This window comes from Pholcus phalangioides, unplaced genomic scaffold (genome assembly GCF_987345545.1).
Source record: "Pholcus phalangioides strain wild (caught in Gottingen) unplaced genomic scaffold, Ppha-v1.0 ptg000039l_1, whole genome shotgun sequence".
NCBI classification, from domain to species: domain Eukaryota; kingdom Metazoa; phylum Arthropoda; class Arachnida; order Araneae; family Pholcidae; genus Pholcus; species Pholcus phalangioides.
In genome coordinates this window covers 14,801,096-14,815,694 of record NW_028301625.1, presented here as the reverse complement: position 1 = coordinate 14,815,694, position 14,599 = coordinate 14,801,096, and the positions used below count along the sequence as shown (strand labels likewise).

At 34.9% G+C, this 14,599-nt stretch overlaps 1 protein-coding gene across 2 annotated transcripts in view; it reads right to left on the bottom strand.

Annotated features, from left to right (window-relative positions):
- Positions 1–9,111: 9,111 nt before the first annotated feature.
- LOC149065614 (membrane-associated guanylate kinase, WW and PDZ domain-containing protein 3-like) overlaps positions 9,112–14,599 on the bottom strand; it is a 130,901-nt gene continuing 125,413 nt past the window's right edge. The window contains exon 21 of one of the 2 annotated variants that reach the window (XM_089253973.1): positions 9,112–12,141. In XM_089253973.1, the coding sequence (XP_089110099.1) occupies positions 11,999–12,141 (143 nt within the window). In that variant the 3' untranslated portion in view covers positions 9,112–11,998. The remainder of the gene's footprint in view (positions 12,142–14,599) is intronic. The other variant, XM_089253972.1, reaches the window with a different exon arrangement.

Genomic DNA, 14,599 nt, shown 5'->3' with positions numbered 1-14,599 from the left:
AAATTGCATTTTAATGACTAAATTTTTAAAATCGTAAATCCATGGACACATTAGAACCCAATAACCAAATATGTTATAACAATTTTACTTCTAGTAAGGTAAGTAAGATTAATCTGTGCCCTTGAATTGAGCTTGACAGAAAAAAAAACGATAAAAAGACGATTAAGTAAATTTATTTTATCTTATGGTTGTTCATTAAGCTTTTCTAACACGAACACTGAGTGTGATCATGCTCCCAAGAGTGGGCCAACAAGAGAACCCATCCGGCTCGTAGAAAAATGTTGAAAGTACCCTGGTCTGGCCCTTTACTATCCTAGGATATTCTAAGGGGACCCACGGGGGAAAATCAGATGAAAGGGAAGTAACAAAAATTGGTGAAGAGGGCTACAGAGAGAGAGAGAGAGCTGTGATGAAAATGTGGCTATTCATTCAGAATCCAGCAGAACTGTCCTAAAACCAGGACCCATGTCTCCATGTTGACATAGCCCGAGCCCATGATCTTCGATAGTAAGTATCATTTGATCATTTTTGTCGCACCACGGTCATTTTCTGCACACGAGGGCTAATTAGACCTACACTTTATTGCCGATTCCGAACGGCAGTCTTTTTTTATACTCATCTAGAGGTTGGTGCGATAGCCCCTCCGTGTGGGACTCCCTGCGGTAGAAATATTTTTCTGTGGTCATGTCGCCGTATCTGTTGTACTCCCGTGTCAGGAAAGTTTCTGTCAGGGATGAACCGGGTATCGAACTCGCGACACCTCTAAATATCCTTTGGTACTTTAGGCGAGTATCTTATCGACCTGGGCTACCGCGTCTGTAAGTATGTGTAAGCCGAGTTTTTCAAACAACAATAGTCTTTCTTGGGTTCGCAGAGTATCGTTATATAGAGGTTTCACTGTAATTTAATACATAGGTGCACAAACTCCGGCCCGCAAGCCTGATCCATTCGATAATTTTATTCGGCTCGCTGTGCAATTTCGAAAAAAAAAATTACCTACAAATACGTTTTAAGACGTTTGGTTAAACCAAGGGCCGCTATGGTGGTCGAGTGGTCATAGTGACAGACTCGCATTGCGAGGACCCGGGTTCGAACCCCACCGTCGCCATAGTGGTGGTCGGCAGAAGTTGGTTTTTGTGGTTCCCTACTTCAAGGCGCGAATGCGAGCCGATCTCCCCGTTAGAAGTCTCGCCACAGAGAGCAACAGACCTACAAACAGCACAAATGTAATTCAATCATAACACATCACTCACTTCACTTCTGAAATGTAGATGGCGGCACTGAAAAATCAAACACAACACTGCATACGCATTCAGACTGTTAGGTACACACACAGTTACACCTCCGGCACAACTCGCTAGGTAGTAAATCACCCATAAATGGTGATAGACCTGAGTTGTGCTCGGTTTGGAAGGAGAGGAAAGAAAGGTTACACCAAGGGCGCACACAACTTCCGGTCCCCGGGCCATAAACGCTGAAACCTGGGGTTGAGGGGTTTTTAAGCCGCCCCCCTCCCCCATAATCAATGAACATATAATGCAACGCACCACTCTCCACTCCTGTATAAGGGCTAGAGTCCCGTACATACGGGGCGACCAGAAACTTTCAGCTCCCAAGTGTGGGCCAAGAGAATCCATCCGGCTGGTGGAAAAATGTTAAGTAACCAGTGCTTATATACAACACTGATAATTGTATCAGTTTGTGGCCCGCAAGATGTTCCATCTCTCATATCCAGCCCGTAGACTGAAAAAGTGAACGCCTGTGTAACACGTAAACGATATCGGATTATATAATAATGCACTATTGATTGTGGTGCAGTAGTAACTGCACAAATCATTTCAGAGAATCAATTGAACATTTCCAAATTAATTTTATCCCTGTGTTTTGATTGTCATAACGGCCCGCAAGCCGAAAAGTTTGAACATTTATGTCGGGGCCCCGAATCAGACATGGGGGGGGGGGGAGTTCCGTGACCGGATCGAAGACGTTTACTAAATCAGTGAACGCATGTTTAATTGTTTAAATGTCGCCCCCCACTCCCGAGCAGGGCCGCAACTAGGAGGGAATAGGTGGGTCTAGTGCTCCGACAGCGGGGGGGGGGGGGCGCATATTTCATCCTCTAACCTCTCCTTCGGTATTACAAGGACGCCAGGATTCGTGCTTGCCTCCGCTGATCAAACATAATACAAATACAACGCCACAACAGGCAAAGTGCCCAACGAGGTGGTTGAGAAAAGATGCCCATAAAAACATGGATGTTATATATTTCAAAAATATAGCAACCCAATTAAAAATGCAATTAACAAAAGTTGTAAACAATATATACACATGATAAAATATTATACAATGCCCATAAAGAATACTTATGGTTGTCTTATTCTAAGTATGGATAGCCTCCTAAATCTTTTCAACGCTCTTCATTTATAGTAAACAATGATAGGTCACCTCGTCCACTTTTATACTCTCTGAATGCTCTTTTCTTTTCAAGATAAAGGTTATGCACGCTATCCGTGAACCATAGAGGGTGTGATGTACAAACACGCTTTTTTCGAACAAGGGTATGACGTCGTGCAAAACAGAGGACAACTTCGAACTAAATTCTTCCCATTGACTTACCACCCCTACTGATTCAAACCGGTCTTTGAAAACTTCCGCTAACCTTCCTTTCAAAACATCAAAGTTAGTTCTTCGAAAACAAGGAACCGGTCTTTTGTTATCAACCTTACCCGAAGAAAAGTTAGTGAAATCTGACTATACGATGATCACTAGAAGAAAACTCTTTCCCCAAGGAAACATGTTCAACAAGATCCTCAGAACTAGTAAGAACTAAATCCAGAATAGCAGTACCCCTAGTGGCCTCTGATACATGCTGATACAAAAAATTTTCGAGCGCCAACTTAAGAAAGTCTCTTTCATACTGATCTGTAGATGAAAGGTTCTCCCAATCAATACCTGGATAATTGAAATCGCCTAGTATGAGAACCCTCTTACGCTTACACATGTAGGAAATTTCATCATGAAATTTGGCGATGTAGTTTGAATCCCTATTCGGTGGATTGTAACAAACCCCAACAATAAGTTTATGATGTCTTTTGTTTTCAAGCTCAACCCATATAGTTTCAATATCACTTCTCTTCATGTTACACTCTCTAGCCTTCAAACATGATTTCACGTATATCAACACTATACCCCCTTTCCTATCAGATCTATTTTTCAAAAAAGTATCGTATCCTGAGATGTGTAAGAAAGATTCATCCCCATCGTTTGCCCAAGATTCTGTAATGGCTATAAGATCCAAGCCCTCCACAACTATCATAGTTTCTAAAAGATCTTTCATTATAAAAATCATCATATATCGCGGCCCTGGTCTTGGGCAAACACTTCACTTCCCCATGTAGAAATCGGGCTCTGGTTCAACAAGTAATGTGAGCAGGGCCGCTTGGAGGAGAGGTTGTTGAAGGAGAGGTAAAAGGGTGAAATTCGCCCCCCTCCTCCGGCCCGGAGCACCCGATCCGCGTGCTTCCTCTCCCCCCCCCCCCTCCCACCAGTTTCTGCCCTGTTTGTACGGCCGAGTTATAAGAAAGGGGTTAAATCATAACTTATTCCAATTAATACTGTACATTCCCACTGAATGTTAAATATCGAAAGGTATCTTTCCCATAATAGAAACATTCCTGATAATTCCCTTTTCATTATTTTTTTCGATTTTACAGACGGAGATACTTCTGATTAATTTAACATTGCATGCATGGGCCGAAAAAAAAATAACTTTTAAAAAAATTTGAAAAAAATATTTTGATAATCACAGTATTTGTGTGGCATCTACTTAAAAGATTATCAAGTTTTGTGAATTAGAACTATGCGAAAAATTTAATCAAAAAAGTGGTTTTACTTTGTGTTTCAACATGTGTAGATGGTCATGTGATGAATCGGGTGTAACGTCACTTGATTTTCCGAAAAGAGTAGCTAGAAAACCGGTTATAGGACTCCCCCTGGCAGGAAATGTCAATATTAGCGATTAGGTCAAAAATCATATTTTTATTAGGAGCAAAACCGTATAATCGTATTAATTTGCTAAAATCGTAACAGTTGGCAGTTATGCAGAACCATTGGATGTTCTAATCCCCTCCCCCGCTCACTTTTCCTATTATAAATGAGGATTTTTTTTCTCCCTCTTCATATTTCGGGGAAGCTTCCTCTTTTTCTAGGCAATGCTATTCATCACCATGGAGGCATGCCTATTCTAAGGATTATCCCTTTAGAGAAAAAATAAGGACTTGCTCAGGAATTGTCTGTAAAAAGTAAGGAGTTATAAGGACCCTTCCAGAGGGGAAATAAAAAGTTAGGACTTTTAAGGACATAGGAACCCTGTTGAGTCCTAATATTTTTGTGACAAGCATCATTTTCCACTTGGATTTTAAACAGTATCATCACGACGCTAATTCGAATATTTCAAATACACATATGATGTATGGTGCAGCAAATAGAAATGGACAAGCTGCTCAAAGTTTGTAAAGACATTAATTATCAACAATTACATAACCATGTATTCCAGACCTAGACAAACCGTGATTAAATTTTCAAAAACATTGATAGATTTTGCTTAATCAAGGGCCTTTTGATGCACAAATTAGTGGTGTAAAAGCACTCCACTTCATTAATTTCTGAATGGAGAAGATAACCCCGAACATTAGCTATTGTAGACATGGTATCAGGTGCAGATTTAGGGATGTTAAGAATTGGTGGGAGTAAAACCAGGATTATACACTATGAAAGTTTTATGAAAGATCTTCTACAAAACTTGAAAAAAAAAAACAACCACCAATAAGCCTATTATCACAAAAATTAGAAACTTTGCCTGGTTTTAATTTATACAAGAATTGCCGTGTTTTCAAGACAAATAAAATTCAATTGGTCGAATGGTCGACGCCATTGAAGAGCCGAAACGTGTAGACCATTCGAATTTTATTTGTCTTGAAAACATGGCAATTTTTGTATAAAATAAGCCTATTGTGTTTACATTCGTTCGAATGTATCCAATACGCTTATTGGTTGCATTTTTCAAGTTTCATAAAAGAACTTTAATAAAATTTTTATAGTGTAATCCCAGTTTAAGGCCAGTATTACACTATTTAATACTAAGTTTGATTTTACACTATTATGAAGATGCTCTAAATTGTGTTTGTCTTCAACACTTGTCAATGTAGTTTTTGTAAGCTGGGTGACTAATTTTAGCCTGATTTGCAGGGTGCTAAATCAACATCAAATTGTAAAAATCTAATATTTTTCTCATTTCGTGACTTCATGTTGGTATATAGAGAGACATTCTATCTATTTTATATCACTAATGATAACATTACTTGGTGCTTGTAAAAAGAATGATGTTATTGCATCTTAACCCATTTGCATCCTCCCTCTGAATTTTTTGCTAGTCCTGTACTATCAAGCCTTGATAATTTTATGAACTGTATAAGCCGATTCTTAGGTGATATGGGATACACTCAATTTTGCAAGTTATTTTCCTTCTAGATTCAAATGGGTTAAGTAAATTTTTGTTTGAGCTGTTTAATATTTTTTTTAACAGTTTATAACAGACTGAATGCAGCAAAAGCTCCAATGGACTTTTCGTTAGAGCAAGATTATAACCTTAACATTGAGAATAGAATGTAGAACAGCAATCAAAATGTGAGAAACTCCAAATGTACAAAAAGAAGGGGTTTTTTTCTAGTTTAGGGCATTTTTTACAAAATGTGGCATGTTATTGTACATTTATGAACTTCATGAAGATTTTAATGTACCTGAGTTATGGCCGTATTCACCGACAGAGTTTAAACTGCAGTCGCAGGTGAAAGGATTGAAGATTGAAACGGATTGGTTAAATTGAGGATTTTAACCAATCTGTGTCAATCGCTAATCCTTTAACCTGCGATTGCAGTTTAAACTGTGTTGGTGAATACGGCTGTTAATCATTTGAAAGTTGAGTTTTTAGGTCACTAATGCAATATATATATATATTTTTTGTAGTTGTTGCCTTTCATTATGTGTAAGAATAAAACAAAGCTGGAGCACTTTTAGATAATTTTTTGATATCTAATTTCAATTGACTTTAAAACAAAATTATCTTTAGATAAACCACTTTATGAAAAATGGAAACCAAGGTGTTATTAATTCAACCTTTGCATGAAAATACTAAAAATACATTTAATCTTTTTTGGCAAATACGACATTTCATAGCACATTTATACATTTCACACATTTAGGTGAATTACATCTAGTTAACACACAAACAAATAAATACATATTTTCAGTTTTCAGCCGATCACTATCTTTTCACACAAATTGTTCATACAAAAGGCACAGAATCAGAGTTTACTACAAAAGTGAACTGACAATTTGAAAGACAAGCAGCAGGATATATTTTTAAGGATCAACAATAACTTTTTTTTACATAGAATTTGGTGAAAATCTGATAACGGTATGCATTTGTAAAATTACACTCTAATGAATGAACTAGACAATTTAAATAACAGCCGTTGGTGGAAAGTAATCAAATTTCCATACTTCATATAACAGTACAATAAAATGTTTCTGGAAGGCACCTATAATGATGGGATATCTTAATCTTATTAAATATAGTCAGACCTCTGCATAACATCACTCTTGGGGACTGAATAAAAATGATTTCATTAGTGGAATGAATAAAAAGGTAAGCCTTATTTGCTAATTATGGAACCATTGAAAAGCGATACTATAAGTGGGATGACATTAACATTGTTAGACATTATATATAAAGAGGTCTAACTATACTCACAAAAAGTCTACAATTTTTTGGCATAACACATTATTTTAGGAGCAAAAAATTGTAATAACTCAAAAATTAATGATGTAGTTATAATGGTTTTCATTCAAATTGATTAAATACTTATGAACCTATTTGTTCTGCCGCATATTTTTGTGTCACCAAAATAAAAAAAGCTCTTACCCATCTAGTAGAAGGCGCGTAGCCTAACTGGGTTATTTTAGTTTAATATAGCTAATGGCTTTACTATACCAAGTATAATTACTATATATACTATAATTATATACCTGGCTGAATTTTTTTTAACATTTCAGACGATATTAACTAAAACAGATGTAATTGCAAATTGAATCACAAGGGATTTTTCATATACTCCATTAAAATTGTATTCATTCTTCCCAATTATTTCTTAGAAAGTGGTGGAAGACCATTAAGAATCTATATGGTGAATATACACCTAGATTCAATTTATATAATCAAAATCATCAAGTATAACTAATAAATCAGAAAATATTTTATTGAAAAGTTCAAAACATAGAATATATTAAAGAATTGACTTATATAGCATTCTCTATTTGGGAACTTATAATAATGTAACAACAGATTTAGAAATCTCTGGCAATTTCCAAATCGATGTAATTTGTTGATCTTATGAAAAAAAAATAGTTACCATTTACTTTTTTGGGGTGATTTCCCCGCACCCTTTTTATTTATATACATAAAAAATTCATATGCTAGTCCCACATTTTCTGAAAAAAACATAGCTGCCATGATTTATGGCCCCAACTTTTATACATTTATTTGCACAGTTGGTTGATGTTGCAGATTAAAAAAAATATATATAGAGAATAAAACATAGAATTGCATCATTTCTACTAGCAGTCATTTATTATTTAACAAAATCAGTTCAAAAATTCACATACATACACACATAGTTGGTTTTCCAACATCATGCTTCATTATTTTGTTCGTTTTGGAAAAATTATACATTGTTCAAATTTAAGTATGAAAATGCCACTTTGTTCTGAAATTTTTTAATGAATACCATCAAAACAGTTCTGTTTTACAATGGATCCCACTCACAATGTTTTTCAAACCATCTTGAGAAAACGTTATGAGCAGGAAAACGCTTTAAATGGGAAATCTTGATGAATATTAGTAAGAGACCACAAAAATAACTGAATTATTTAATAAAAGTTGGCTGACCAAAAAATAAACTGTACCAAACGTGGAAAATGTTGCAAATGGGAACGTTGTATGCAGGATTCACTACATGCTCTTTTTCTATCTTCAGATGAATCCTTTCGATAAACATAAAATATAAGCACTATTGTACTGAACAGCGACTTGTTTTTTGAAATTCTATAATATAGTTGATAAAACCCTACTTAATCAAATAATCTCAACTTAAAAAAAAAAAAAATTTTCATTTATTTATTTTCCCCAAAAATTCATTTCCTCAATTAGGTTCTTGGATAAGATTAAATTCATATTTTAGTTCACAAAAATTTGGGATGAAAGTGTGATCATTGCCTTGCTGAGGGTGCATTTCATTCGGATTCAAATGAGATTCTTGTTGATGAGAGTCACAATTCCTCAAACTAAAACACTTGTTTGCTATTTGCATTCACTGGCGTAATAACACAAGAGGTCACTTAGCATATTAAAGGTTATTCACATATTTTGAATAATCATGAAATATCAAAGCATGGCGTATAACATATGAAAAACCTGGACAACATGTTTTGAAGTAATTTAACACCAGAATGCTATCAATCATTTAGACGTGCAATTGAATTCTACATATAATGGGATACAAATGTATCCACAGACCCGTAGCCAGAAATTTCATTCGGGGACCACATTCATTTCAGGGGGGGGGGGGACCACAGTGATAGAAAAATAGATTTGGCCATCTTTTTCTGTCATTTTCTCGCATTTTGGGGGGGGGGACCAGACCCCCACTACGGCCTTGTATACCCAGGTAGCATTCTAGGGTTAACTAATCCTATAATCTCCTAAAAACTTAGCAGCTAAAACTTATACCATTCTCCTAAAACTTATAGCATCTCTTGGCTCGTTGTCTAAATTAACATTTTGCACAGGATAGTAGACATCACCTCAGATTTTCAGCAGAAGGAAAGTAAGGAGTACAGGAAAAAATGTTTCATTGAGAAATCAACTTTACAAAATACCTGAGCCTAATTAATAATATTCCTAATAATTAATTAAATAAGAGGCTTTCAACGAGGCAAGATATTTGGTCAATGCCACTTAGAGAAGGGGGGTCAAAAATTGTTTTTTTCTTTTTTAATACTTGTGGTACAACAATCATTTTCTGTACACAAGAACAGGGACCTACAGTTTATTGCTGAATGGCAGCATTTTACCTTTTCCTTCATGTCTCTCAGATAGGTTGGTTAACTAAACCATCGGGGGAACATCCTGCAGTCATATTGTCGTCATTTCAATTACACCTCCATTTCAGGAAAGAATCCGACAAGGAGTTATTAAGTATTGAATTCCTAACACCTCTGAACATCCTTTGGTACAGTAGGTGTGCATCTTATTGATCTGGGCTACCACACCTAATTTGTTCTTATAGAATTGACCATAAATTTTAAGTAGAGACACCACCCCCCTTTCCAATGAATTAAGGAAGATTTACAGGTATGTGTGTTCTATCTACTGTATCTTATAAGATCTTCATAGAAAAAAAACACTGTTGGGAGAACATTCACCATTTAAAATCCAATGATTCATCTGTTACCATGGGTTTAAACTTGAATCAGGGCATGAGTATTTGCCCCCAATATTTGTGTGTGTGTGTGTCATCTTTGTAATACCTATAAAAGTACAGGGTTGAGCCACAAACATATTTCTAATAAATTTACACCTATGTTTCTTAAGGAAAAAAAACTACATTGGGATTATGTAAGCATAAAGACTTAATGGTCCATAAAAGCCTGGTTTGATGTCCTGTAGATAAATATCTAGAATTGTCTTTCTTGAATTAAAAAATTAATTTAGCATTACTTTGATAAAATCCACAATGACTATATGCAGTGGAACTTGGTTAATTCGAAGTCCCCTTGAGTTTCCAATTATATTTAATGTTGAAATTGTTTAATTTAAATTTATTTCCTGAATGTTTTGAATGATTCAGTTTGATTCAGATAAATCACATGCAAAATATTTCCTTTTTCCAGAATTCTAGGGAAATTCTTTTAACTTTCAGTCATTCTTTTCTGTATTCCATTCTTTACTGATCTTTTCTAGAATAAAACATGTAGCCAATATTAAAAAAAAAACTATAACCAACAAAATCGGAACTTTTTTTTGTTGCAGCTTCAAGTAAGAAGCAATGATTTTTTTACCAGTGCTACACACGCACTATCTGATTTTTATCTTTCCGCGGGTGGCTGGAGTTTCACTGGATCTTGGGTGACTTCATTAACACCTGCCAATGGCAAATGTATTGGCTGATACTCAGGAAATACAAACATGTATGCGTGGTGATCAGCTTCTTTATAAATGGAATTGTTAAAAGTTGTTGTAATTCCAATCACTTGTCTGGTGAATAAGTTCTGGATATTCATGCCTTTCTAGCATCATTGTTCATTAATTTTGGAATATCAATGTAGCTTAGCAATATTTTTCACCATGTACAAACAAGATTTATGTGCTTGTTCAACTCTTTAAAAAAAAAAAGACTGGTACCTTGAAGTGATTGACTTACGGATACCTTTACAAAGTCACATTGAAACTTCTCATGATGAAAATGAATCTAAAAATGCAACAGAGTTTCCTGTTGCTTGCAGAAGCTATGGACATGTTAGAAAAAAGTTTGTTGAAGCTGGAAAATTGTATTGTTCATTCTCTAAATCAACCTGAAGATTTTGCACAATGTTTAAGAGCGTTCAGAAGAAAAGAAATGTGAATTACAAATTTACAGATGAAATAGTTTTTGTAATTGTCTACGTTCTATAGAAACACTGATTGCAACCACAAGGAAATTGGCATAGTAGATGAGAGCATTCAGTAAATTTGTATATAATTATTAAGAGTTTTTGTGATAGTGATTGGATAAGTCAAACTTTTTGCTGTCCCTTGAGCTTTGAATTAACCAAGTTTGACTGTATATATCACTTGAATAAAAATTAGTTCATTTGTGTGTCCACATATGCAGGAAAGACCTTAGAATATAAACTGTAACAGCACCATCAACCAATCAATTGGTGAAAGTAATTTTAAAAAGTTAATTATTAGAAAACTAAACATAAATCCATATCAAAACTTTTACGCCCTTCATTCATTTCCATACATATACATGTAAAAAACTCCATGAAAAGTTTATTATAGCCTGAAAATTTTCATGTAATTCCTTAATGTTTAAAAAGTTCTGCTCGAATTAAAAAGTTCGAATGTTCTGCTTTGTCCAAGTAATATAAATTTTCAAATGCTTAAAAAAAGAGGTTTAGCATTACAAAACATACACTTAAAACTTTATACATTGGTATGCATGCTGCCTATAATCTCACAATATGTTTAATAAATAGTTGTTTTGGAAAAAGTTTAAAATAAAATTTGCATTAACTAATTACTCAATCCAGAAAAAAAATATTACTTATTGCATACATACTGATTTCTAAAATCAACAGAAAGAAAATTTCTGATGATTCCATTTCACTCTTTATGAAAAGATTTATAATGAATGCAAATAACACCACTGAATCATGTTTAAAAGTTTGAACGTTATAACAAGCAAAAAATATTTTCACAGACAAACAAATGAAAGAAATTGCAACAAACACCTTTTTGATATCTACAACTATTCAATTTAAAAAATCAAACACAAACAGCAACGCACAAAAATTAAAAACATTCAGATTCAAGATAATATACTATCATATTCAGAATGCAAACAATGAATACATAATACAACAAAATGACTCAAGAGTGCAATTATTGCATAAAATTCTATATAACAGCTTATTTATGTTTTGGTTCTTTTGGAAGAAAAAAAAATATATAAACTATCATTTCAAGTCACATTTCAGGATCACAGATCTTTTTTTAGAGCTGACTGTAAAAAGCACCAAAGACTGTGGACCTGTTATAGTTAGCTCAATTAATTCTTCATATGTATATCTTTTCATATGACACATATTTTTCATATTAGTTTCAAAACCTTACATGCTATCTGTGCTCAAACCTCCAAGAATAATAATCTTGAGAAATGTTATCGCCATAATTTCGATTCAAATGTCCATTAGATGATACAGGTGCAGGATGATGGGAATGATATATTACAGGAGCTGATAGTGGACTAGGATTATCAACTACAAATAAAAAGCAAAGAAAAAAATTAGATTTATAAAACGAAATTTAAAAAAATGAAAAACAGTTAATTTCAATATACAGTGAAACCTTGCTACAACGATACTCGATATGATGATAAATCCCTCAAGTCATTATTTGTCCATAGTCTAATGTCAAACTGCTGCCTCTCAATATAACGATAATCCCTCTGCAACTTTTTCCTGGTCTGCAGAGTATTGTTATATCAAGGTTTCACTGTATATTCAATAAATTTTTAAATAAGTTTTGAATACAAAAACCATGTCTAAATAATCCAAAATTACTAACACCATCACAAGATAATTTTTTTTTTTGAAATACTGGGAGTAGCCTAAATAAATGAAAGGCATTGATAGACTAAAACAGTGACCCATGGTAATGAGTACTATATGTTCCTATCATCTTCCTCTTACCTGGCATCTTTTTATACAGACAAATTATATTTCTAATATGGCACTGCCAAAACCAGTTCTTTTGAGGTTGATACGAAACTGTGTAAAAAGTGTGTTCCTTTAACCCAGCTAAAGTTGATACAGTGAGTGATTTTCAAATTTTGTGCGACAAGACAATTTAAGGGTGTGACCAATGTATCCCAAGATTGAACAGGAAGTGCTATAATATATTTCAAATTCTAATGTTACTTTAAACTAAAAATGTAAAAACTCTAGAAATCCCTACAATAAGGCAGGGCTTGAAAATAAAAATAAAGTGCCACCAAATTTCTTATACAGGGGGATTCTAAATTCATGAAACTGACTTTACGAGGTAATATAAGACACCTAAATAAGCATTTTTAGTCATAGAATGTGCGGTCAAATAGCAAAGGCATTTGAGGTGTTCTTAGAGTACACAACAGCACTTCACCAGTAAAAAATTTTTTTTTCCCAACTGATTTACTGCAACATATGCTATCAAATTTCAGAGTGCAGGGGAATATAATGTGGTAGGCCTCCTCGCAGTGCAACCTGATACTGCAAAATCTACCACAACTCATTGTTTGGCACAGCCCACTCCAATACAAACCAAAGTTTAATACAAGAGTGCATGTATTTCCAGCCATATAATTAATTTGGCCCATTTTTGCAATGAAATATGGAATTACTCAAATTTACATTTCTACTCTAACCGATTGGATATGGTGAGCCCATCACACACAGCACCTGTCTCCTGCGAGCTCTCCTCTCTATCAGTTTCTTTGTGTTGGTTTATCTCTTGGGCATTGTGTATGTGATTCCTACTGATATTGAAACCTTTATGGATCGCCAAAATTAGTGACATTAATGACTGACAAATGTGTTTTATTAGTGTTTGCACCCTAATCTTTCATATTTGACAACATTCCATGACAGAAAATGCTTATAAAGGTGTGTTCGTAAACATTGGCGTACACAAAAGGGGGGTTGAGGTTCTAATTCCCCCCCCCAGCCAAGATTATAGCGTTATTTTGCAGGGAAAAAAAGTAAACCCCGCTTAGAAGGAAAAAAAATCTGAAACCCCATCCCCCTCGAGAAAATTCTGTGTACGCCTATGGTTCTACTATCCCTTTACGTTTGCCCATGAATTCTGAAGTACCCCATATAGGAGCCTAGTTTTCTGTAGTTCTTTTTCTGAGAAAAACGGGGATTCCCCTTTCTATGCTGGTAGACATGCTGACACAAATATCAAAAATCTTTTGTGCTGTCCATAGACTCCAAATTAGTAATCATGTATAGGCTCCAATACCAACTTTATAATCACCAAGGAAACCTGGTGCCTGGGATTGTCAAGTCCTACAGTAAGATGTAGTACAGGGGTCTTCAAAATTTTGGTTCACACAAAATTCTCTTCGGTAACAACACTGTTTGTTCCACACAACCAAAAAAACAAACATGAATATTTCTTAAACACACAGATATTTTCATTGCAATACCAATTTGATACAACAGAATTACAGTTGGAAACCTATGTTCTAGAACAAGGTCATTCCCAAATTCTTAATCTTATGACCCAACTTTCCAGAAAAAATGTCCAAATCACCCTTTTTGCCAAGGCAACCCATATTGTAACTATAACTTCTATCTGCCCAGTCTATTCTAGTGCATCATCATTGGTGTCCCAGAGGGAAGAGCTTAGGCAACTGTAACCATTGCTCTCACACCAAGTAGAAGATAATAAGTGGTGAATCATGAAAATGTGAACAAGTACCCTTCTGTGGAGATTTCCCAAGTGTTCCTAGAACAGTTTTGGGAAAGAAAGGCATGATACCATTCTGTTGAATAATGGGATCTGTAGTTTTGACATTATGAGATACCTGCAAATGGTATCACGGTCATATAAGTGAATGAAAAGGCTGCTCCTATCTGTGATACCATTTCAAGAACAGTGCATCCCAAGGGGTCACCCACCCATTTTGGAAAACACTCCTCTAGAATATGCATTAGATTAGCATAAGCAATTTAT